Below are 27,868 nucleotides of genomic sequence, written 5' to 3' on the forward strand. Positions count from 1 at the left end.
GAACTGTTTGACAAATGCTTGTGCCATGTCGTCCCAGACATACCAGCGAGACGTGTCTTGATCCATAAACCATTCGGAAGCTACTCCCGTAAGGCTTTCCACAAAATAAGCCATCAACAATTCTTCATTTCTTCCCGCACCTCTCAGTTGATTGCAATACCTTTTCAGGTGGGCAATGGGATCTCCATGTCCATCGTACTTTTCAAATTTGGGAGTCTTGAAACCAGGCGGCAAGTGGACATCGGGGAACATACATAGATCTTTGAAGGCAACACTCTTTTGACCAGACAATCCTTGCCTGTTTTTCAACCATTGTTCTAAGTTTTTCACTCTTTGGGTCATTTCTTCTTGTACCATCTTTCGGGCAGGCTCTTCAATCTTTGAAGGAAGATCAAACGAGTACGGGTGGTACTTAGGAGAGTGGTACTGCTCTTGTTGTGTCGCAAATTGTGACTCATGACGAGGCTGTCCTTGCCCACTGGCCCATGCTTGACACACTCCGGTCATTTGCTGTTTCAGTATTCTATTTTTTCCCGGCACAGTAGACTCTTGTTGAACCCTCTGAACAAACCGACCAACTCAACTTTCTTCACAATTCAAAACAAAACATGTTAGAATGGACTCAGTCGGTTCTTATTACTAGCAACATCTTTTTCCTTCTTTTTTTCGATTTTTTTTTAATTTATTTTTTTTCATTTCTTTTTTGTTGTGGTCGAATCTTATGGAGATTGCCTACGTATCATGACTCCGCATGAATCAGACCATGCGTAGTTCGGACCAATAAAAGATAAGCAATACTAATCATTTTTTTTTCATACTGGGTTTCAAAGGTTTAAAAAAAATGACCTACAAACTTGAAAATCAAACGTCCTACATATTCTAATCAAAATATTTATAACCTCAAAACAAAAAAGGCCAGCTTCCTTTCCCCGTATGACAAATGCAACCAAACGGCTATTTTTGCAAATGTGGCCCCTTCCAAATCTCACATGAATTTTGAGGCCGGGGAGGATTATTTTGACACTTTACAAACTTGTCCGTTCTTTTACGAAAATAACCTTTTGACAATTGAAAGATACTCTAAGGCTATTTCGGCAAGAACGGTTTTAAGACGCGGCCGAAGCTGGCTCGGCTTTATTTTGACCAAAAATTCAAATGGTATTCACCTAACCGCTGACTCTTTGTTGTTTTTTTTTCAAATTACAATAAAAACCTGGTGTTGCAAACACGGCCCTTCAGCGCCTCGGGGACGAAGATTTATAGGGCTTGTGGGTCAACTAGACCAAAAATCCTAAACATGACCCAAAAGGTGGCTGTTTATGCAAAGTCAGCCTTCCGGCTTTCCTTTCGGGAACATTCGGCTATTTATGACAAAACATCACCTGACTTATTTATGACTCTTTTTATCGTTTTTCAAATTAGAAAACTCAATATTGCAAACACGGCCTTTCAACGTCTCGGGGACGAAGATTTTTAAGGCTGTGTGGGTCAACTGGACCAAATCTTAAAAATGACCCAAGGGTGGCTGTTAATGCAAAGTCAGCCTTCCGGCGTCCCTTTCGGGAACATTCGGCTATGTCTTGATAAAACAACGTCACCCGACTTCTTTATGACAAAATTAAAATTTGACATGTTTTTTTTATTATTATTATTTATTTATTTGCTTTTGGCTATTTTAGCAAAAGGTGGGGTTGGACATCACCCGACTTATTTATGACATGTTTTTTTTATTTTTATTTATTTATTTATTTATTTTTGGCTTTTTTAGCAAAAGGGGGGGTTGGACCCGATGAGGGTTGCCTACGTATCTCACATCCGATGAGAATCAAACCCGCGTAGTTCGGGCCATTAACCGAACTATTTTAAAACAGGATTTTTTTTCAGCAACAAATAACAAAACCACTTTCAAAGCACGACTATTTTCATTTTCTTATTTTGAATTTTTCAGAAACGAATAAAAAAACTATTTTAAAAGTAAGACTCTTTTTCATTGTCATTTTCAGGGGAAGACAAACTATTTTCCTTTATATATATATATTTTATTTTTTTGAAAAATAAGACAGAACAACGATTTTTTTTTTCTATTTTTTCTTTGGTTTTAATAAAACAAACTAATAAAACATTTTTTTTCATTTTCTCAAAATTTCGGCAGAGTTTTGACAGTATTTGGGCATTAGTTTTTTTTTCAAAAATAAACAGTCAATTCCCTAACCGCTATTTCTTTTTTTTCAATTTTAAAATATTATTCATGATATTCAAAAGTCAGTCAACACAAAAATCCGGATCAAATAAATGCGCAAGTAGCAGCAAGTAAGATGCATCAGGATGGTCATTTTTTTTTGGTACACTTGTCCTAGACAGACCCAACCCCTGTGTTGAGTCTCCAAAGTCAAATGCACGTGATGCAAACAATCGCTCCTACTAGGGATCCGGCATGAAGCTAAGTTATTCTAAGTGAAAAAACCTGAGGCATATTGATCTAGCCCTGGCTTACCCAAACGGACAGTTTGAGCCGAAGCGGGGGCAACGTACCGGAAGCACGAAAGTCTACCCGGCCTAGTTACTTGTCCCAACTTCGTCTTATTTGGTATGACTTTAACAGAAAGGTGGGCCACGCGCACGTGTGCACCATAAATTTAGAAGACTCAGAAAGAAGGGGATTTCGTAGCAGTTGTATATATTCATAATTCAAATAATATTAAAGCGGTAAAAGTGTCATTTAGCACATTGGGCATATATAAAAAAATCAGATAATAAATAAAGCCAACTATAACAGTTATTTTAAGCTCGAATTCTTAAACCCTGAACCAGTGGTTCTGGGTGTTAGTCCCCAGCAGAGTCGCCAGAGCTGTCACACCTCCTTTTTCTGCCCCCGCGAGGGTGCAAGGGAGTTTTTTCCAATTAAAGGACAGTCGAAACGGGATTTATTTCTTTATTTCAGAGTCGCCACTTGGGAGATTTAGGGTGTCCCAAGTCACCTATTTTAATCCCGAATCGAGGAAAAGAATGACTCTGTATTACAGTCTGCGCACCAGAAATCCGGATAAGGAATTCTGTTAACCCGAGAGAAGGTGTTAGGCATTCCCGAGTTCCGTGGTTCTAGCACGGTCGCTCAACTGTTATATTTGGCTTGATTATCTGATTTTATACAAATATGGACTCATGTGCAAGTTTTATCTTTTTACCGCTTTCATTATTATATTTTTTAAAGAATGTGAACATCGTTTAAAAACATGTCTTTGGATTGGGTCACATAAAATGCATCCACGATCCGGAACGTATTTTTATTCAATGTTTTGGGATTTGGATTTGGGTCGCATAAATGCATACCCGTGTTTAAGAATGTATTATTATTATATCGCGCCTAAAGCAATTAACGATTTATTACTTTGGGGTAGGGCTGTGAAATTTGCTAAACGACTCCTCCTTAATTCTAAGCAATTAAATGTACATTTATTGAGGGCCCCGCAATCTATACATTTTATTAAGCGAGGCTCATCTCATTTATTTTCCTAAATGGATAAATCTTAAAGCGACTACATTTTGCTATTTAAAATTAGTCTCTAAAATGAATAAAGAAAATCCTAATTAATTACATTTTTTTTATTATTATTATTTAAGAAAACATGACACGCTAATTGCTTGATTCATACAAATATTGATGAAAAAGGAATTTTATTCTTAATTTCAAAAATTATAAATTAAATAAGAATTCAACAACTAATATTCAAAATAAACAAATATAGCTAGATTAAAACTCAGCATTGTTATTTTTTAAAAAAAATATTATTGAGATTAATTATTCACAATCATTTGAAACTAAATTTAACCATAATTACTAAAGTTTATTAGAAAGTTTATTAGACTTAAACGTTCTTCTAATCTTGCTTAAGCTCAAGTCATGCCTTAATGCCTAATTTACGATGTTTAATTTAAATTCGTGTCTTAGCTAAATTTAGCTACTTGTTCATGATCAACCTATAATCTTGAAGCCTTCATAACTAGTGAATTAACCTATTTTGCCGAACCGATTTATTACAGACTAACTTATGATATTATTTTCTTATTCCAGTCATTATTTAGTAATTCATGAAATAGCTTAAATACAATCAACAAAAGGAACAAAGAAAAAAACGAAATTAAAACTTCAAATTTTCATTCTTCATATGTATTCACGCTTCATATTTCGGATTACAATAACCAGCTTTTCAGTTGTGTACCTGATATTGGAAGCAAAAGAAAATGAATATGAGAATCAGCAGCAGCAGTAAAATCAATACAACACAGCAACAATAGCCCAGCAACAGTAACAACCCAGTAACAGACCGGTGGAGTAGTAATCCCAAAAAAACAAAAGCTTCCAGCTTTGATGAAACAACAATTAATTCTAATTTCAAACAACAAAAGAAAGCAGAATGTTTTTTCTTAGGTTTTTTTTTATTTGAAAGCTTAAATATTTTTCGGAATTTTCTATCTCTTAAATGTTCAGCCCTTTTCTCTCTCTTATTTTCAGATTTGTTTCTCTCTCTCGTATCTGTGTATTTTTCTCTATCTCTCTCTATTTTTTTCTCTCTGTATTGTCTATGTTTCTCTTATATTCTGCTTTGTCTTGTGTTCAAGACTTCATATATATAATCTCATCCCATAAATCTTTTAATCAATTAAAATCAATACTTTTTCTCTACCCAACCCATTATCTTCCCACTCATCCCCATTACATTAAATAAACATATCACACCACCCCATTTCATTTTGTCCCCCATGCCTAACATAAAATAATGCAAGATTCCCCCTTTAAATTAAATCTTGTCCCCCCTTTATATTAAATAATCATATCACAACCCACCCCATTTCATTTTATCCCCCATGCTTCATATAAACAATTACAAAATGTACAATTCCTAAACTACCCCTCCGACCCTATTGCAAATTACTATTTTACCCCCAAAAGTACTATAAATTACCAAACTACCCATCAGCTATAACACATCAATTAATCAAACTTAACCAAAATATAGACAATATGATTAATTTCTAACAATGTTCAAACAACAAATTTCATGAACATGATTTCTTCAACATTTCAACAACAAAGCACATGAACATGATTTCAACAACATTTCAACAACAACTCACATGAACACAAATTGAATAACAAAGAACAACTAAAATTTGATTTGAACAATATTTTAGCAACAAACAATCCTATTTTCGGATTCAACAACTACAACAAACAAGTATATTTAGATTTCTAACTTCAATCATATTGAACTTAAAATCAACCATAACGACATTACAACTAACAATTCCTATATTAAACTTTATGAGACAAATTCAAGAAATAATCACAAATGGTAAACAAGAAATCAAGCTATACAAATTTCGGATTCAAGAACAATCAAACAAAGTATGAACATGAATTAAATCTATTTTAAACAACAAACATGATGGATTTAAACGATTAAACCAACATATTTCTCTAACACAACTAAATTCTTTAAACAAATAACAAGATCGACGAAGAAACAATTATGAACTTAAACTTGAACTTAACAATATTAACAATTTCTAACAATACATAAACACATGAAACAAATTGAAGAAATAGTTAATTAAATTTCAATTTGAATCTAACAAACATCAAACTAACAAATACTTACTTAAACAATAACACAAACATGAAATAAACATGAAAACAACTAATTAAACTTCTGTTTTGAAATCTGAAAATTAATTTAACAAACAACATGAACGCACTAGAAAATTATTTCAACGACGAACAAATCAAACAAGAATTAAATTACTTCTTTATTTTGGATCCAAAAAATACCAAACAAAATATGGACAAAATTTGAAACATAAACCAACTAACCGATTCAAAAACAACGACGAAGACGAAGATGATGGAGAGGCATGAAGCAGTAGGGAGCTGCTGCGACGAGCAGCAACAACATCGCGGCAGCAGCTATGGCGGATGGCAGCAGCTGGTCGAGGAGATGGAAGATGCAGCAGCGGAGTAGAAGAATAAGCCGCGACAGCAGCGGCGTGGGCAGCGATGGGGTTTGTTTGCTCGATGATGGGGTGTTTGGCGATAATAGAAGCTTGACGAAGCATCACTAGCAACGTCCATGGTGGGTTGTGAAACTTCACGAGATGGAGAGCTGCTGGACATCAAGCAGCAGCGTGAGGTGAAGGAAGAAGAAAAAAAACAACGTTTGGAGCTTTGACGAGGAAGAAGAAGGCGCAACGTTGTAACCATGGGAGCTCGACGTGACCGGAGGAGCTTGGGCGTTCATGGCTTGGGTAGGCGGACTGGAGGGTGGTCGATGTTGGGCAGCCATGGTTGGAAAGTTTGGAGCTTTGGGGAAGAAGAAGATAGGGAGGGGGGCGGATGGGTTAGTATAATTTTAGGGTTTTCTTCTCTTCTTTTTTTTGTTTTTGTTTTGTTTTTTGTTTTGTAAAAAATGAAAGACAAAGGGGTTTTGGGTCTTTTGGGTTATGGACTGGGTCGACCCAGTTCGAAATGGACTGGGTCGTAAGGAAGATTGGGCTATTTTTTGGGCTTGTGGCTTAAATTTGAAGAAGAGGCCCAATTCCGACTTTCTTAATATTTCTGCTCTCTTTTCTTCTTTTATTTCTCTAAAACTAAATTATAAAAATACTTAAACTATTATTAAGAACTAAATTAAGTTATAAAAGCGCAAATTAACTCCCAATAACAATTAATGCACAATTAAATAATAATTAAGCATAAAATTGTATATTTGGTCATAAAATGCTAAAAATGCAAACGATGCCTATTTTTGTAATTTTTAATTTTTTTAAAACAAATTTAATTACTAACAATTGTAGAATTAAATCCTACATGCAAAATGCAACATATTTTTGTATTTTTTATTAATTTAGCAAATAAACATGCACAGACAAATACAAATAATTATTCAAAATATCACAAAATTGCACACCAAAGAAAAATCATTTTATTTTTGAATTTTTTGGGAGTAATTCTCATATAAGGCAAAAATCACGTGCTTACAGCTGCCCCTCTTTGCCCGGGATTGGCGATTTTGAGAGAGATTTTCACCTGGGTGTTTTGGATAAGTAATCTACTCGATTTTGATTAATTTCCATGAATCTATGCTTAAATTCATCCTTTGAATTCGAATTTGGGGTGAAAACTTGGAGAAAAATTGAAAAAAGTTCCTAGGCCTAATTTTGGGGTTTTTATCTAGATTTTGATGTCGGATTGGAATAATTTTTGTATAAATGAACTCGTGAGAGTATGAGGATTTTGAATTTGTAAATTTTACTTGATTACGAGATGTGGGCCCGAGGGCACTTTGGTTATTTTTCCTAATTTCGCGTATTATAGCTTAGAATTAATTAGTGGAATCAGTTACTTGAAGTTATAGTTACATTATGCAATTGATTTGAATAGATTTGGTCCATTTGGAGTCGAGTACTCATGGCAAGAATGTGGTTTCGGGTTGATTTTGAGCCGGTTCGAGGTAAGTGGCTTGCCTAACCTTGTGTGGGGGAACTCCCCTTAGGATTTGGTATTGTTGATATTTGAAATTCCTTATACATGAGGTGACGAGTGCGTACTTGTGCTAATTGTTGAAAATCCTGTTTTCATTAAGCAACTTTAATTGTGTTCCTTTCCTGTTTATATTATTTGCAATTTAAGCCTGTTGTTAGTTTAGGAAAGTATGTCTAATTGACTTAATTGTTTTACTTACTCAAACTGCCTTATTTGTATTATGCGTAGCATGCTAGGTTAGAAATACTTGTTTACCTTGGTGTGAAATTGAATTTAATTGAGTATTCTTCGTGTTGCTGCTGTGTGTTTACTTTGGGACTACGGGATGGTATCCTGGGAGATCCCCTGCACATATATTGATTTGGACTGTAGTGCGGGATACCGAGAGATCCCCAACATATATATTGATTTGGACTGTAGTGCGGGATACCGAGAGATCCCCAGCACATATATTGATTTGGACTATAGTGCGGGATACCGAGAGATCCCCAGCACATATATTGAGGATACTAAGAGATCCTTAGGATACCAAGAGATCTCCAGCACGTATATTGAGGATACTAAGAGATCCTTCGGATACCAAGAGATTTCCAGCATATATATTGAGGATACTAAGAGATCCTCGGGATACCGATAGATCCCTAGCACACATATTGAGGATACTAAGAGATTCTCGGGATACTGAGAGATCCCCGATTGTTATCTCTATATTGAGCTGTATTCCTTCTGTGATTATTTTGTCTCTGCTATAGTCGTTGTTATTCTTATTATCTTGTATTACTTATACTGTTAGAATTTAATTATATTGTCGTATTTTATACTATTTTACCTCATTTTTCAGCTATAATCAGTAGGTCTCTGACCTTCCTCATCACTACGCAGCCGAGGTTAGGCTTGGCACTTACTGAGTATCGCTGTGGTGTACTCATGCCCTTTCTGCGCCTGTTTTTCATGTGCAAATCCAGGTACTTCGACTCAGTCCTACTACCCTTGAGGTGAGGTGATTCTCTAGAGACTTCGAGGTATATCTGCCGCGTCTACAGACCGAGGAGTCCCTTTTCATTCTATCTGGTAGTTTTAGTCCTTCTGTATTTATCTTGATTTAGACATTCTGGAGTTAGAGCACAATGTAGTATTTATAGCTTGTGATTTCATGAGATTCTGGGTTTTGGAAATTGTTCAGTTTTTGAGATCTTGTATTGGTATATGCCGAGCGACATCTTAAACATTTCTATATTTGTTTATCTTCAGTTTTTATTAGTTTTTCCGCATTTTGGTTCTTTTTACGCAATTGTTAGGCTTACCTAGTCGTAGATACTAAGTGTCGTCACGACAGTTCACGGAGGACGAACTTGGGCCGTGACAGCTAGCATTTGTGGTAGAAAATATGCTTTTGTTATTGTAGATAATTTTTCTCGTTTCACCTAGGTTATTTTTCTGAGTCATAAAGATGAAGTACTAAGGAATTTTGAATTTTTCTATGAGAAGGTACAACGTGAAAAGGGATATTACATTTATGCTATAAGAAGTGACCATGAAGGAGAGTTTGAAAGCAAAGCCTTTGAAAACCTCTGCCATGATCAAGGAATTTCTCACAACTTCTCTTCCCCAAGATCGCCTCAACAAAATGGAGTGGTAGAACGTAAAAATAGAATCTTGCAAGACATTGCAAGAACCATGATTGTGAAAAACTCTCTCCCACACCACTTCTGGGTAGAAGCTGTAAGCATTGCATGTCATTAATAGATGCCTGATTCGACCCATTCTTAAAAAAAAACCTATACGAGTTATGGAATGGTAAACGACCCAACATCAATTATTTTCATCCATTTGGCTGCAAATGCTTCATTCACAATAATGAAAAAGACAACCTTAGTAAGTTTGATCCAAAAAGTGACGAAGATATTTTTCTTGGATACTTTACCTCAAGTAGAGCATATAGAGTATTCAATAAAAGAACCTTATGTATTGAGGGATCCATTCATGTTGTTTTTATGGATACTAACCTTCGCTTAAGGAATGTAAAACTTCCTGAAGATGAGGAAATTTCCATTGTCCCAAAATCTGTTGTCACAGGAAAGGTCTGTCATGATGAGGCAACTACTCAGCAAAATCAGTCAATTGAGGAGCAAATGGAAATCCAGGAACCATCTTCTACTGAACAGCCAACTACATTGGAAAAGGAGCTAGTCACAACTGTCCCAAATGAATAGAAAAGTGAACCTGGATATCCCCACAAGTTCATCATCGGAAATCAACGGGAAGGTATTACTACCAGAAGATCTCAAAAGCTCAACTCTCACGTGGCCTTAATATCACAACTTGAGCCAAAAAACGGTTGATGAAGCTCTCAAAGATAACTACTGGGTCAAAGCCATGAAAGGTGAATTTGATCAATTTGAAAGGAATAAGCTGTGGGACTTGGTTCCAAAACCATCCATTGCTTCCATCGTAGGAACTAAATGGGTTTTCAGAAATAAACTGAGAACCTGGTCAAGTAGTTCGTAACAAAGCAAGGCTAGTCGCTCAGGGTTACTCATAGTAAGAAGGAATCGACTATGATGAAACATTTGCTCCTGTAGCAAGATTACAATCCATTCGAATACTAATTGCCTTTGCTGCTCATAAAGAATTCGGACTATTTCAAATGGATGTAAAAACACCTTATTAGATGGATATATGTGAACAACAATCTCATAAACCATGTCTCAAGTTGTCAATAGCTCGTTACAGACTCAAACAAGCCCCCCGAGACTAGTATGAAATACTAAGCTCTTTCTATTAAATCATGGCTTCAAACGAGGTAATATCGATACAACTCTGTTTATTAAGAGTTCAAATTCAGGTAATCTTATTACTCAAATTTATGTAGACAATATTATTTTTGGAAGTTCTAATTCTGTATTATATGAAGAATTTGCTCATATTATGAAAGGAGAATTCGAAATAAGCATGATGGGAGAACTGTCTTTCTTTCTTGGATTACAAATCAAGCAATCTTCCAAAGGAATCTTCATTAGCCAAAGTAAGTACACGATGGAACTCATAAAAAAGTTTGGAATGGAGAATACAAATCCTAGTGGAACTCCAATGAGTCCAACAACAACTCTTGAAGAGGACAAAAATGGCAAAAATGTGGATGAAACCATGTATAGGGGAATGATTGGATCCCAACTATATCTCACGGCTAGTCAACCAGATATAATGTTTAGTGTTTGTAAGTGTGCAAGATTTCAGATGGCTCCAGAGAAACCTCATTTGACTGCAGTTAAATATATCATTAGATACCTCATTGGGACCACTGAATTAGGCTTATGGTATGCTCACTCTAACAATTTTAATTGAAAAGGTTTTTCAGATGTAGATTTTATAGGTGACAGGACTGACAGGAAAAGCACTAGTGGCATGTGCCAACTACCGAGAAATGCTCTAATTTCCTGGCATAGCAAGAAATAAATTTGTGTTGCCTTATCAACTACTGAAGCAGTGTATTTAGCTATTGAAAGCTGCTGCACTCAAATTCTTTGAATTATGTATCAACTTCTCGATTATGATCTTACTTCTACTGCTATTTTTTGTGATAACACGAGTGTTATATATATATCAAAAAAAATTGTGCATCATTCCAGGGCAAAGCATATAGAAATTAAGCATCATTTTATTTGTGATCATGTTGTTAAAGGTGATATTATGTTAGAATTCATTAGTACTGAGTTTCAACTTGCTGATATTTTTACAAAACCTCTTTTGGAAAAACGATTTTTTCTACTGCGTAAAAAGATCGGTGTTATGCCTATTGCGTAAAAATCTTTTGTATCTTTGAAAAATATTTTACTTCCTTTCTGTGTTTACTTAATTGATGGGTTTTATTTATTTGATGTGAGTGCAATTATTACCTTTCATTGGTGTCGCCGAAGAAACTCCTTAGAAGTGTCACTTCAATCTGAACCTAACCCTTTCTATAACTGATGCAACCCTTCAATCTTCCAAGAGCCTAGTTAAGTACTCCCCTCTTCTCTCATTCTTTATAACTTTTCATCAACTCCTCTATTATGGCTAAGGGAAACCTCTCATCCTCTACTGCCACAAGACGAAGCAGACAGTTCCAAAAATCCCCAAACCCTAAAGAAATCATTGACCTTGAATCATCCCTTGACTCAGACCCTTTCAAAATTAGGGGTGTGCATTCGAATCGGTTTGTCGATAAATCGAATCGATTATTTGTTATTGATTTATCGATTTCGATTTCGATTTTGTCCTCTTCGGTTATCGGTTTATCGATAAACCGATGAGATATACTAAAAAAAGGCCCTAACCCTATTATTTCCTCTACCACATTTAAGGAATGATCATATTTAAAGCTCAGGGAAATGAAGTTCAAATTAATGGAAAACAGAATTAGCCGTGGTGATGTATTTTTTTTATACCGTTGGAGTGTTAATGGCATACATTTGATCATTTACTTTAGTTTCTGACATGTGCTTATTGACACAATTTTTATGTTATAAATGGTGTTCGTCTTATTTAGCTTCTTTTTGTCCATATTAGTTAGGCGTGCTTATAGCGATATACTTTCCGTGGAATCCCGCAAATTTTCTTATTGGTGTAATCGATAACCGAATCGATAAGCCCCAAAAATCAAAAAATCGAAGCATATACAAATCGATAATCGATAAGCAATTATCAATAAGGGTCAAAATCGAATCGATAAATCGAATGCACACCCCTATTCAAAATCGATAATGAGAGCACTGACTCATCGGAGGATCTAAATCTAAGCCAGAAAAAAGGGAAAAAAGACCCATAGATCAAACCCACCCAACCCCCCAATGGAGAGTACTTATAAATATTAAAGTATTTATATCTAAGTACTTAAATCAGATAATAAAAATAATTATAAATGAAAAGAAATAGAAAAATAAAATTTTGTAGGTGACAAGAATTGAACCCTAGAATTTCAAGGCCAAAACACACCTTTAAACCTAACCATTGGAGCACCCAACAATTTATTGCTCTTTTTGTACATTAAATGTCCTTTATCTGTTTTCTATATTTAAAAAAAAAAAAAAGAAGAAGAGGGGGATGGACTTTAACCCCATCCGTTAAAAAAAGGACATAGTGCATTTAATTAATGCGTTATATCTATTTTTGTTTCCTCTTTTTTCCCATATAATTTGGTCACTTGAGTCCAATTAGTCCCTATTTTGGTTCCGGACTCATGACTTAAGTATAATTAACTTAACTTAACTATTGTTCATTTGACAAAATATTCTGACATTATTTGTCAGTACTACAATCTTACTAGCACAAAATAGTATTTTTATAGATAAAAATTAATGAAATTTTTTGTCTTGAAAAATGATATCAGCATCAACAGCCTTTAAAAGTTGATATCAGCATTAGCAGCCTTTGAAAACTGATATTAGCAGCCTTTGAAAACTGATATCAGCATTAGCAGACCTCTTACAACGAACATTTCTTATAGTAATGCTTTTTCCTATCTATTTTTTTTTTATAGTTTTAGGGATTATACATACCAGGCACGTGACACAAAAGACTAGGATACGGAAAAGTCCCTAAGGGGTTAGTTTGGTAGGATGCATTAGGTAAAATAATGCTTGCATTAGCTTTGTGTATTAGTAATACTTTGTTTGGTACAGTTTTTGAACCTATGAATTAGTTATGCAAACATTAGTTATACACCCTATTTGGTATGGCGGAATACATCTGGAGGCACTTAAAATTGGCACCATTTTTCATTTAGACACCTAAACTGAAGGTTGTTCCTATTGAGCACTTATACTACACTAAACTTGTTCCAATTAGGCATTTTTTTGACAATTAACCAAACTTACAAAAGTGTGTGCAATGCACTCGCGGCTGACATGGCGAATGACAAATAAAAAAGGACATATATCATTTTGAGTTAAAAAAACTATTTTAAAATCTATTTAGTAAACAAAATAAAATAGCATTCTCAAAAAGAAAAAAAAACTTTAATTTACACCCAATCAGAAAATGACACATTATTAACAAAAGAAAAGACAAAAAAGGACACATTGGTGTTCTTGAAATCATTGTTCTTGGTGTTCTTCACTATCTTCATATCTATTCTTGTTCCAACCACGATTTTAATCCAAAATTTCAAAAGAAACCCCTCCAAATTTGTTAGAACTTCAACTAAAGATTCCCTACCAAGACTCGAAGACAACCCCAATATTAATTTCTCAATTTTTCATCAAATCAAGTAACACATTTTAAACCTTCAAACTTTCTTAAAGGCCCCATTAATGGTATTTTGACTTCGAATGAAGAATACGGTCCTACTTCGATTTCAATCAACTGAGATGATTATTGGTTCAAACTTTCGAGCTAAATTAATGGCGGAGGCACAACAATGGTGAAAGTGGGGGAGACAATGGAATAAGTGATGGTGGAGAGAAAAGAATAAGAAGAAGAAGAAAGAAAGAAAAAATGAAGATAAAATCTGTTTTTTGGCTCTTCACGCGCCTATTTTAGGTGAAGCTCACTCTATGTGTCAACTCAGCAAGAAGTGTCTAATTGGAAAAGTTTAGTGTAGTATAAGTGCTCAATAGGAACAACTTTAAATTTATGTATCTAAGTGAAAAATGATGCCAACTTTAAGTGTCTCCAGATGTATTCTGCCTTTATCCTATGCATAACTAATGCATAAGAAATTATAGTATTAACAATGCAATGAGTTTTAATACATGCATTATCTTAGTTAAAGACAAAATTGTCCTTCAAAATTTATGCTTGATTAAAATATACTATTATATTGAGGGAGAATTACATCCCTTGTCACTTGGCCCAACAACCCATCACAAAATGACCCATGTTTGAAGCCCTTCCCCAGTATAGCCCAGGTTGTACATAATCTGAAAATTAATTTTTATCAGTTAGTCCACCCCTTATTTCTTCGTTCCCCTTTTTTCTTCATTCTTCTTATCCTTCCCATGTCAGTCTTTGCACCACAAAATTTCTCTACTATTGTTATTTTCCTTCAATTCTTTTTCGGATTTCAATGGTTAACTAAGGATTTGAAAAAAAGTCACCATTACAAGTGGTTCAAAGATTCGATTTCAGAAATTGAGTTTTCCGATTTGTTAGTTGTTTGGAATGGGTGTTGTCTCAATTGATTGGAATCGTCAAGATGAGTTCAAAACTTAAATTTCAAGTGATTTAGAGTAGATTTAGGTTATATTTGAGTTAAATTTTAGAAATTGAGTTTTCCGATTTATTAGTTGTTTGGAATGTGTATTGTCTCAATTGATTGGAATCATCAAGATGAGTTCAAAACTTAAATTTCAAGTGATTTGGAGTAGTTTTAGGCTATATTTGAGTTAAATTTCAGAGGATACCCAAGGAAGGAGAAGAACACGTGAAGCTCCATTGATAGGATTTATTTGTATAATAATGTATAATATTGTATAAATGGTATATAATAGTGTATAAACATAACTTATACACTATTATATCCAAGGTTGATACATTATTTACAGGTATTTGGTGAATTTCTCGCATTTTCTTCTTCTTCTTCTTCTTCTTCTTCTTCTTCTTCTTCTTCTTCTTCTTCTTCTTCTTCAAGGTATAAATACATTAATTACAGGTATATCAAAGGTTGATACATTCTTCTCATTCTTCTTATACACCTATATACATAGTGTATCAAAAATATTTTCACTCTGTGATTATACATCTTTATACACTTTTATACAACTATATGCATACTATACCTCTTTGTATAAAAGTGTATAACATAGTATAAAAGTGTATAAGCATCGCTGACGAAATTTTTGTACGATTTTCACTTGCAATTATTGTATAAAATTAGTTCAAATCTCCGGCAAATAACTTCAAACTTTGTATACAACCTACTTCGACTATTTCTAATAAGTTCAAACAATACCCACTCCAAATTTCTCACAAAATCATAATCGAAATTTAACAAGATTAGCATTAAAGGAGATGAGATTTTAGGTTTCTCGCGTCTGTTTTTGCGTTTTGCAGTTGTGATAGGTATGTATAAACCTGAGGATATACAAAATTTTAAAAATAAATAGAGAAGTATTGGTTATGGAAGAAGACACGAATGAGTGTTGACTGAATGGGGAACTAATTTTTCTTTTCAGTTTTGTTTGCATATGATTCTTTTTCATTAATTAAATTAAATATTTATGGGTGAAAAATGAGGAGAGAGCTACAATAGGGGTAGGTGGGAATAATTGAGGTTGTTATAATTAAAAAGAATGGGAAAAGAAAAGATCTTATTGATATTTGGCTACACATTTGCAAACTTGTAACTGGGCTAAAATAATGCAAGGTCAACTTATGGAGTGCATTACTCTGTAATTTTGTCTATAAATGCAAGTTTAAAATAATCCAAAAATGTGAGAAATAAAATTATATCCCTAGTAAATAAATAAATACTTAGCATATTTTCTTTTTTATAAATAAATATTCTACTATACGTAGGGAAATCAAATATTTTTTTAAACCCTTTTCATATAAAAATAATCTATAACATATGTTTCTTTTAAAAAGATAAAGTGATGGACTGGTTATGAGAGTATTTTTGTAAACAAATAATTCTTTTAGAAATTGTGTAATGTTTTAATACATCAAACCAAACAATGGATAAAGAATATATCATATAACTAATATCAGCATAACTATACAAACATAACTAATACTCTCTCCGTTTTAATTTATGTGAACTTATTTTCTTTTTAGTTCGTGCCAAAAAAATGACCTATTTCCTTATTTGGAAACAAATTACCTTTATACAATAATTTATAGCCACACAAAATATATGTACCTCATTTTACGCCACAAAATTCAAAGTATTCTCTTCTTTCTTAAATTTTGTGTCCAATCAAATAGGTTCACGTAAATATAAACGCGAGTACTAGTATTACTAATAAAGTGTATTCAGCATTATAGTGCCAAACGACGCCAAAGAGAAAAGGCATTGAGTTTGGTATTGATTCCAAAACCAGGAGTGAAGGTAGAAGATTGGGAGTTGAGGGTAGGTGAGCCCCGCTGATCCCTTTCTTATATACCCACCCGATCATCTACCCCTTTTATCATTCCCATACCCAATTTTGGATATTGGGCTCTGCTCTCATATTTCTACTTTTCCTCTCTTCAACTGTCTGATCTACCCCATCAGACACTTTTGAAGATTGCTCTGATCTGGTAAGAATTCTATTCATTTTATTGGTTTATATGGGCCAAAATTGATTCCAAACCCGTTTGACTTTTACATAAAATTTTCCATTTCTGGGAATTTACGATTCAATGGATTAGTGCTTGAGGTTTTTTTAAACAGTGCTGTAAAGATCAGGTTTTGAGGATGGAGTTTTTTGAAAGACCAGAAGCTCAATTTATCATTGGTGTTGCTGTTGCTATTGCTGCTGCTGGTGCTGCTGCCTACTATTATTCTTCCAAGAAACCCAAAGGTCTTATTTACTTTTGCTGCCCGTTACTTACTACATAAGCGAAGGACGAGCGATATAGACTTGTGCATGGCTCTGTTTAAGTCTAGAGTTCTAACCTCATTTTAGCCCACAAGGTGGCGTTAGATCTTGAGTTGCTTGACCCATTGAACATCTAGAGTTCGAATCACATTCTAGCCTCAAACGCTTTGGTCTAGCGGTAAGCTTATAAGAATGTAGTGCCACATGTGGGTTAGGCATAGGTCACGAATTTGAATCCTGCAACGGTCAAAAACTTAGTATTTAAGTGGGGAGGGTAGAGAGTTGGGCTTATTATTTATTGAGTTTCAAACTATGTGCCATAGTCCCCGAGATTTCTAGGTTATCAAAATATATATAGGAGAAATGTTGTCAATGTACCAGGTGTATTTGGATAATGTTTCGATGAATTTATTGAGTATATAAAGATTGATAATAATGTTTAATTATTGATTGGAGCAGTCATACGAAGTTAAGAGTTGAGATAGTTGTGAAAGAAAATGACTTTTGCCTGTAAGTGATGGAAGTAATTTTTTTTCCTTTCTGGTGAAAAATGCTGTCCTTTTACAACCAAACAATGTTTTCTATTATTTGATGACTCTAAGTACTACTAAAATGGTTGTCACAGTTTGCTTCGTCATGTTTAAGCTACAGACTAAGATTTTTTACGCAAATGGATTTTTGACTAAGATATTTAAATAACTCTTTCTTCTTTTTTATATGAGAAACTTGTACCTTACCAAATATAACCTCAAAACAATGAATTAATCCATGTCTAATTGGTCAAATTGACCATGATAAGTAAAAATTATCAAACAAATTGAAACAAACAAAGTATGCATTTTATTAGTCTTCTAGTGTTGACTTTTAAAGGCTGTACTTATTCGTTTAGATAGTAAAGTTAAATACCTAATGTTTGTTGCAAGGAAACCTAAGAGCTCCTCTTGTAATTTCTAAGATGTCAGCATATCTCCTGACTTATTGGTTTACTTGAGAATATCTGCTTGAAATTTTGTGGTGACCATGCTTTTGATCTTGGTTATTATAGACTAACTAGTTAAATCGTGTTGGCTTTACAGTATGCTTGGATCCTGAGAGGTTCAAAGAATTTAAGCTTGTGAAGCGTACACAAATAAGCCACAATGTTGCAAAGTTCAGATTTGAACTCCCCACACCTACTTCTGTATTGGGCCTACCCATTGGACAACATATTAGTTGCAGGTTTGGTTTGGTTTCTGCATTAGCCTTTGATCCTTGTGCCCGAAATATTTCTTGTACTAATTATTAGGAGACATTTGGTTACTCTTTTGCCATGATACGATACTTCATGCTCTAACGAACAGGGGCAAGGATAGTCAAGGTGAAGAGGTTGTTAAACCGTACACACCAACTACTTTGGATTCAGATGTTGGATATTTTGAACTAGTTATTAAGGTAAATTCTGGTTTTCTGGTTAATCTGTGCTTGCAATAAAATATATTCTTTTGCTCACTCTAATTGGTCAATTTGCAAATGCTTAGATGTATCCTCAAGGAAGGATGTCTCATCATTTCCGAGAAATGCGTGAGGGTGATTATTTGGCTGTGAAGGGACCTAAGGTGCTGTTTTGTTTGTCTTTTGGTAATTCATGTGGTATCATTCATTGAGTAGCAACTTACCTCCAGTGCTGTAGCATTCTATTTTTCACGCGGTCCTTTCAGAATTTTTTTTCATCCCTGCTCTCTCTCTCTCAAAACTGCCTGAGTTTGTTTGAACCTTTGGAACAATATCAAAATGACTTGCAAATTGGACGATGAATCTGAGAAACGAATAGGAAATCATGTGATTTACCTAGAAATTGTTTTGACAAAGATAGATTTCCTAGATATCTTACCATATTCTGCACTTTTAGGTAAAATTGTGGTTTCTCTGCTTCCACGCCTAAGGTTCAAATACGGGACAAGCTCCAATTTACTTTATTTCATTTGAATTGTAGTCTTATTATTTTGTTACAAAGATTTATCTGTAGTGGACTCATACAATTTACATCTCTCGTTAATAGGGCCGCTTTAAGTACCAGCCTGGCCAAGTGAGAGCATTTGGAATGCTTGCTGGAGGCTCTGGCATTACCCCAATGTTTCAGGTCTGTCCCCTTTGTTTGATGTGTTATTCCAGCCCACCTTTCTTTTTGGTTACTTACGGTTTGTTTTATTGGTTTTCCACAATAAATTGTGACCTTGCACTTTTTTACTGAGGTTTTTGGTTTTGAAGTCGGTAAATATTTGGTTGTCTTTTTCCAGGTTGCTAGAGCTATTCTCGAAAATCCAAATGACAAGACAAAGGTGCACTTGATATATGCTAATGTTACCTATGAAGACATACTTTTAAAGGTAATTTAGCATATCACCTGGTGAATCTGCTGTTTGAGTTTGCCACTAAACATACTGGACAATTTGTTATGAGCTTATCAATGATCTCGTTTTTCTTGCTTTTTCTATTTTTCTTTATAATTTGCAAATTTTTCCTCTCTTCCTCTATGTGGCAGTAGTGCTGTGTTATTGTATCTGGAGAAAGTCTGCTTAGTATAGCTCTATGCTGACTGTGGATTTAAAGGATTTGGTAAACTTATCAACTTGTAGATGTTTTCTCGAGCCGAGGGTCTTTCAGAAACAGCCTCTCTGCCCTCCAGGGTAGGGGTAAGGTTTGCGTGTACATTATCCTCCCCAGACTACACTTGTGGGATCCCACTGGGTGGTTGTTGTTGTTATCAACTTGTAGATGTTTGTAAGTTTTTGCATAGTTGTGTTGTGTTAGATAGCTGAAATATAAATGCCTTCTGATTATCTTTGATCTAGTGAAACATGAAATCAGTCAACAGTGATCTGTACTGTAGTTGTAGAGCCTTTCCACATTGAGGAATTTTCTTAAACTTGGGAAGAATTTCTGGAACTTGTCCATTTCCCCACAGCTAATTTCTGCTGGTGAATATCATCTCTAAAGTATTCAATCTTTTTTCACTTCAGCTATCGCAGTAGTAAAGCAGATTCTTGTACTCTTTCCTGGGGTTTCTCCCTCACCTCAGTTTCATCCTTTGCTTATAAAAGTAAAATCGGAAAAGGTCCAAATACCCCCTTGAACTTTACGATAAGGTCTATAAATAACCCTCGTTAAAAGTTTGGCCCATCACCCACCTTGCCGTTACACTATTGGCCTGGATACCCCTTTGTTTTAAACGGCTGCCACAGTGGATAAGTTATCCACTCAAAATATGACATGTGGAAATTAATATACAGATAAACATTTTATTTTAATGCCCAACCCTACCCATTAACCCTACCAAATGTGTTCTTTCAAAACTGCATTCGGGAAATGTTATGAGAAGAACTGTTAGATGTTATGTTTTAATGGAGACTTCAACTCCTATCTATATTTTGAAATTTTGGCGAGCGAGGGAGAGTGATAATAGCTATAGCACAGGCTAGCATAACGGCTACAGGCTTAATCAGTTTTTTTTGTTTATATGATGAGCTTAATCTTCCGATACTTTATATTTACCTAGTCAACCATTTACTGAACTTTCCAATAACTTCCCTTCTTCCTGAAAGTTGGCCTTTTAGCAATTTGGGAGGACATAGCTGAACAATTTGTGCCCCAAAAGAAATTTAGATTACTACTTGGAAGTGTTGATAGTTGCGTGCTAGTCAGTTCTTGTTGAAAAGATTATGTGTGAAGATACTTGGAAGTGTTGATAGTTGCATGCTAGTCAGTTCTTGTTGAAACGATTATGTATGAAGATGCTAACACAGCAACTGAATTTGTTTTTCTTGGCCTGCAGGAACAGTTGGATGGCCTTGCTGCTAACTATCCTGACCGTTTCAAAATTTATTACGTACTGAATCAGGTGAATTCCGTAACTTTTATGATGTTCTGGCAAATCAGTTTCCTGTAGACCTTTTTCTTTTTTGGCTTTCAAAAACATATCCTTTCGTCTAGCTGTTGTTCATTAGACACATTTCTTAACATTATTTCCTTCATGATGCCTTGTATGTTTGTAAATATTAATCCTAGTTTCTACTACACCTTTACGTCCCCACAAGTGTTGCATTATTTCATTTCACCTGTTTGCTGATATCGCCAAATTAAAAAAGGAACTGATAGGAAAGATGTCCCACTTTTCCACTCGACCTTCTTGAGACACTTGAACCTTTTGTGCTCGTGGTGAAGGATAGCATTTTACTACTACTGTGTCAAAGACCTGCAAACTAGACGGAATCTAACCAAAATGTCGAGTAAACATGCTTGGATCATGGAATCGATTTTGCCCAATTGTTTTAATCAATCGACATTTTGTCTTTTGTCTAAAATTCTTGATTTTGTGATCAAAGATTGTGTTGCAACTAGCTATCATTCAGTGTTCGGTTTGACGCACAGAAGAGATAAAATATTGCCCCCAGCAGTGTATCTAGTTGCCGAGTGTAAGATATGTGGTTCAACTTCCAGGAAACCCACCACCCACCTTGAGACTAAGGGTAGAAGTAAGAAGTAGAAGTTAAGAGATATTGGTTTATGCAATGGGAAACTCCTTGCCGAGGGCCAGTGCACCCCCGGGATTAGTCGGGGCTCTTAGAGACTCGGACACCCGGTGCAAATCAAAAAAAAAAAAAAGAGATATTGGTTTATGCAATTAAGCTATACTCTATAAAACATTTATTACACGTGATCAGGTCATTTCTTCTTTCATATCTTGCTGAATTGCTCCTTGGCAAGACTGATTTCACAAATAAATCTTCTCCTACATAGTCGAGGATATTTGTGTGATCACTTGTGAGAAAAAGAACATGCGACTGTTTACTCGATATATGTGTGCCTTCTGTTTGTCGAGACTGTAACAACAACAACAACAACCCAGTAAAATCCTACAAGGGGGTATGGGGAGGGTAGTGTGTACGCAGACCTTACCCCTACCCCGAGGGAGTAGAGAGGCTGTTTCCGATAGACCCTCGGCGTTTGTCGAGACTGTAAACATATATTGTCATTAAACATACTTTGAGTCACACATTCAAGAAAATTATGTGATCGTTTACTTGATTTATATGTAGCCTCCTGAAGTATGGAGCGGTGGTGTTGGATTTGTGTCCAAGGAAATGATTCAGACTCATTGTCCTGCCCCGGCATCTGACATTCAGGTACGATGTAATTTCTCTTCAATGGTTAAGCGAGCTGGTTTCATTAACTCTGTAATTGACTAAGTGGAAAAGAAATTATAAAATGTTTCGAAAAGAATGTAGAGATTAAGAGCTGATTTCATGTCGAACGTGCAGATACTGAGGTGTGGTCCACCTCCAATGAACAAGGCTATGGCTGCTCATCTTGAAGCCCTTGGATACACCCCAGAGATGCAATTCCAGTTTTAACTTCCTTTTCTTTTTTGCATTTTTTTTATTTTTATCCCTTCATTGATATTAAAGCTCCATCGAGAATGCTGTCATTTATAGCTGAGGAAAGACACTTATTATTTGCATATGGTGGACTGTTAGGGCTGTTTAACAGAGTTTGGGGATGAAACAACTCTGAAATCTAAAGCTTGCTTTCAGTTTTAATAACGTGTCTTCCCTGATTTTGGTATGTTCTCTTTGCTCTTCTAAAATTTGCGTTGTTCATTTTCAAGGTCTACCTTTGCCAAGAATTAAAAAAAAGTGATTAAGCAAATTGAAGAATCGTTATTATTGGGTGTCACGACCTTCCCACCATAGGGGTCGTAATGACACCTACTCTCTAAGAATAGGTAAGTCAAACACTTACCAACATTAAAACACCTAAAATATGATATAATAAGATTGAATTTAATATAACAGTGGAAATAACATTAACATAAGCCCAAAATAGCAAAACACAATACAACTTCCCAGAACTAGGTAGTACATAGTCATGAGCTCTAATTGGATACACAACGATATTTCAAAATACAATATTGTTGGAATGTAAGCAGTATCAACATAAAGGATGAGACTCTAAGGACTGTGACGGTTATGCAGCTCTACCTTGAATCCCGGCGATCAGTGTAAGCTCTCTCTTTAGACCCGCTGCCTCCAACACCTGGATTTGCACAAAAATATACAAAAGTTTAGTTCAAGTACATCACAATCGGTACCCAGTAAGTATCAAAACTAGTATCTTGGTAAAGTAGTAACAAGGTTCAAGTCACATGATATACTCACTAGTTAAAGAACCCGTGCAATATATCAATAAATGGCAACAAAATACGTAACAGAAAATATTATCAACAATCTCGTTAGAACATATAGTAACAACTCAATATAGGAGAATCCATTTTTGACAACCAATCATCAAGTAGAAACAGAGGCATATGATAGCATGTCAAATGTAACTGGCAGCTTATTAAGAATACATAATAGAGTTTAAAGAAAATATGTATATGATCAAATATCATCCCGTTTCGTCACATGAACATCATCAAAGAATCACCCCAAAATCATCACATAACATCATCAACAATGCCGCCTTTATTTCGTCGCATGTGTAATATCAAGAAATATTTCGCCACGTGTACATATCACCACCCTTGTTTCAACACATGGGCAATCCCAAAAAATGGCACCCTTATTTCGCCCCATGCGCCTAACAATCATCACAATCGCACGGCCAATACCTCGTGCTAACACCCAATCTATCCACCCACTCAGTGCAGAAGTGTAGCATGAGTACGTAAATCTATGCATATCCAGTAAGTATCTAGCCTAACCCCGCAGAAGTAGTGATAAGGGGTCGACATCGACACTTACTAGTGGTCCAATAAGTCAGTATAATAAATTATAAATAGATGCGAAACACAACGGTAGTAATGAGGTAAGAACTGTAACTACCATAATTCTCCAACATAATGTCCATGTGAATTTCTCAATTATCATATGCCATCTCAACATATAAGAAATATCAAGTACTATCTCATACAGATAAGGAATATCAAGCGCTATCTCAAACAGGTATAGAATATCAAGCGCTATCTCAAACAGATAAGGAATATCATGTAAATGTCAGGTCTCAATCAAAAGGAAAATCTCATGAATATTCGAACTCCTAGCGATATTACGCACGAGTAATGCCGATGTCGTATGGTCCGATCTATAAAGTCGTGTATATATACTGCAGCGGTCGTACAACCCGATCCATGGATGCATCACATATTGCTATTTTATAGCACTGCCGAGGTGTTCAGCCCGATCCCCAGGAAGAGAAGAAACTTATCGAATTTACATGTCACGTATTTGCCACTAGGGACAGGAGCATAAAGTAAACATGTCTTTACCAACAATCAAATATCTCGCCAAACAACTCAAGGTAATGACGTTCGACCTAACATGATCTCCAATCAAATTTCAATTAAAAGTTTTAGGAAATTAAACTAACAAGTTGAGTTCAAGTAACACAAATATTGCATAGTAAAAGTCCAATGTCTCCCAGACATAAATATGATTCTAGCTACATATGGACTTTCGTCACCTCGTGTGTGTGTAACTCCCAAAACAAGTAGAACATAACAAATACAACACCTACGGGGTAGTTTTCCACTCACAAGGTTAGACAGATGACTTACCTCGCTCCGAAATCAGATAATTGGCTCCAATGCCTCTCTAACATCTCAAACCGATGCCAAACGATCTAAAACTAGTCGAACAACGTGCAAATCAATCAAAATATACTCTAATACTTGTAATTTAATAGTTTATAATAATTCCTAACTCCTATCAAAAAGTCAACAAAGTCAATCCCCGAGCCCACATGCACGGATTTCAAAAATATTTGAAGATAAATATTACCCATATCACCACGAACTCAAATATATAATTTATTTCGAATTCCATATCTAATTTCGTGGTCAAAATCTAAAATTACCAAATCTACGTTTCTTCTAAAATCCCACAATTTCTATCAATTTACATGTTAAAATCCATATATGTTTATAAAATATAATCAAAGTGGTTTAGAAATACATACCCTCAAAAGGTAGATGAATTAGCTCTCCAAAATCGCCCCAAAATCAACTCCAAGAGAGAAAAATGAGATGAAATGAGAATTTTGCAAACTTATATTCTGCCCAGGCCACTCCTCTTCGCAATCGCGGAAAATCCCTCACTATCGCGAAAGCCAAACCAACCTCGCCCAAAAATCGCATTACGCTAACACGAGGCCAGTCCCGCAATTGCGAAGCCCATCTTACCAAACCTTTGCGAACGTGCTCCAAGCTCCGCGAACACATAGATCTAACCTACCAGCGCTCAACAATTCCTACTGCGATAACGAACAGCTCCACACGACTTCGAAGAGCTACCTCCAATCCGTGCCATCATGCTAATGCTTTGCGCGTGATCCTTGCCACGCGAACATGATGAACCATCAAATCAAACACCGCAATCGTGAGCTACCATACACGACCGCGAAGAACAAATTCACCTAGCTCCTAAACAACACCTTGCGATCGCGAGCCTCTCTTCGCGATCGCGATGAACACCCCTGATACCGAAAACCAGCAATCACAAAACAAAGAAAAATGGTCTGAAACCATCGCGAAACACACCCGAGGCCCTGAGGATCCCATATAATCAAACCAACAAATCCCAATACCTTATCCAAACTTAACTAAAGGCTGGAAACGCCACGAATAACATCAAATACATGAATCGACGATCAAAAACTTGTCTTAACTTTCAAATATTCAAACCTCGCCGAATGCGTCCAAATCACATGTAAACATTCTAGAATGATGCCAAATTTTACGTACAAGTCACAAATCACAATATGAACCTATTCGAAGGATCAGAATCCCGAACGGACATCGATAACACCAATCCACTTGAAATCAAACTTAGGAAATTCTAAAACCTTCCAAATGCCAACTTTCCACATTAAGCGCTGAAACGCTCCCGGACTATCCAATACTCAACCTGAACATACGCCCAAGTCTAATCATCATACAAACATATTGGGAGCTTCAAATCCTGATTCCAGGATCGTTTACATAAAAGTCAAACCTTGGTCAACTCTTCCAACTTAAAACTTCTGAATTGAGAACTATTCTTCCAAACCAATTCCAAACTTCTCAAAAATCAAAACCAACCACACGTGAAAGTCATACATTCATAAAGTGAAGCTTCTCAAGGCCTCAAACCGCCAAACAATGTACTATAGCTCAAAATAACCGGTCGGGTCGTTACATCCTCCCCCACTTAAACATATGTTCGTCCTCAAATGTACCAACAACCATTCCAATGTTTCCTAAAATGACTGTTTAACACCTCGTGCACCTACCCACCATAACCCATATGAGCATATTAGCTCAATACAGACTGAAGATCCTTCCTGCTACCTTAGCCCACAAGCATTAGAACCAAATTCCAACATTCAAAATTCTCTGTAAGGTCCGATTCTAACATATGTACACCGTATCAATATCAACATGCATTACCAAAACATGATCATGCACCCATGCTGGAATTACACAATGTACCGCATAATTTGCAATGCTTATAATAACATCCTCCAACCATAATAGCTGCAAATTCACGAATTAGATGCCTGTGATATACCTCATAACACATATAAGCCTTGTTCTAACCATCGCAATACTGCAACGATGAAAGAGATGTGTAGAAAATCATAACCACTTAATCAATAACTCATGTAGTCTCTCCACTTGGCAAGAACTATTGCCTCATTTTGAACTGATTAGTGACATTTTCCCCTAATATACATTGTATAAATCCGATTGCACTGATTTCAAGTCCAACAACCTCGTCTCACCTAGTACAAGCTGGTCGAGCAATAAATCACCTCAAACACCATCTAAAATCTCATAGAATGCCGTAAATGTGGAAATAAGTTACAACTCAAATATGACCAATAAGGAAAAATGAACTCTAGTAAAGAACTATCCAGCCCGCATAACATTCAAACCAACCAGACAAACGCTATGAACCTATCTCAAGGGTAAGAAACAAAACACACAAAATAAGTATAAGGAACTATACTCAACATTTCACTGTTGTGGCGTGCAACCCGATATAAACATCATACCCATAGCGGCGTGCCACCCAATCCACACATAAGAATCAATAAGGAAACACATCGAGCCAAAATGCACATACCCACAAAATGCTCGAATATTTACCACAAGCATGCCAAGTGCATAAACACAACACTAGGGAGATAGATAGTTCCATGCGCTACAAAATTCCAAGCATGACTAAGGTGCAATAAATGACCTGCACCTCGAGAGCCATCACACTCATATAACACCACAAGCTACACAGGATCACAACACACGTGTGAATAGCCAAGCCATTTCACAACCCATATGGCATAAAAAAGTAGCTCCTCAAATAGACGAAGGAAGGAATATCATCCACCACGCCCGAAGACTCATCTATAAGTAATGCTATGCCAAGTAAGCATATCTAATATGGTATAGAATATACATTCATATTGGGCATACCCACGGATCTCAAAGCCAATTCCAATCATCTCCAAGTAGGTCTATAACCTCCCAAAGATCCACAATGACCCTATCCATGACACATACAATCAACCGTCAAATTAGGAACAAACTTCCACAGCCCACAACCAAGGGACATAGCGTCTCTTAGACATAAACTCTCCAATTAGTGATTGTACCAGAATCTTCATACCCGATTTCAATCTCTACCATATAAATGACTGACACGTCATACTTATACGATCATCCTGCGGTAGATACTCCCACGACCTTCCACACAAAGTAGCAATATTTGCACATCCATGGCTACCAATCATACTATTTCTACAATGCAAATCAGGA

General features: G+C 35.7%; 1 protein-coding gene across 4 annotated transcripts; it reads left to right on the plus strand.

Moving 5' to 3' along the window:
- The first annotated feature begins 16,511 nt into the window (after positions 1–16,511).
- On the plus strand, positions 16,512–22,616 carry LOC107759015 (NADH--cytochrome b5 reductase 1). Of its 4 annotated transcripts, none has more exons than XM_016576872.2 (10): positions 16,512–16,759; positions 16,893–17,022; positions 18,117–18,258; positions 18,381–18,471; positions 18,558–18,635; positions 19,079–19,159; positions 19,317–19,406; positions 20,852–20,917; positions 22,116–22,202; positions 22,338–22,616. In XM_016576872.2, the coding sequence occupies exons 2-10, from the start codon at positions 16,917–16,919 to the stop codon at positions 22,428–22,430; spliced, it is 834 nt and encodes a 277-aa protein (XP_016432358.1). In that variant the 5' UTR covers positions 16,512–16,759; positions 16,893–16,916; the 3' UTR covers positions 22,431–22,616. The 4 variants fall into 4 exon arrangements, with proteins under 4 accessions (XP_016432358.1, XP_016432360.1, XP_016432359.1 ...); XM_016576874.2 differs by having other exon boundaries at positions 16,513–16,759; positions 16,908–17,022; XM_016576873.2 differs by having other exon boundaries at positions 16,622–16,759; positions 16,903–17,022.
- The last annotated feature ends 5,252 nt before the right edge of the window (positions 22,617–27,868 follow it).

The sequence above is a fragment of the Nicotiana tabacum genome, chromosome 22 (assembly GCF_000715075.1).
Source record: "Nicotiana tabacum cultivar K326 chromosome 22, ASM71507v2, whole genome shotgun sequence".
Classification (NCBI taxonomy): domain Eukaryota; kingdom Viridiplantae; phylum Streptophyta; class Magnoliopsida; order Solanales; family Solanaceae; genus Nicotiana; species Nicotiana tabacum.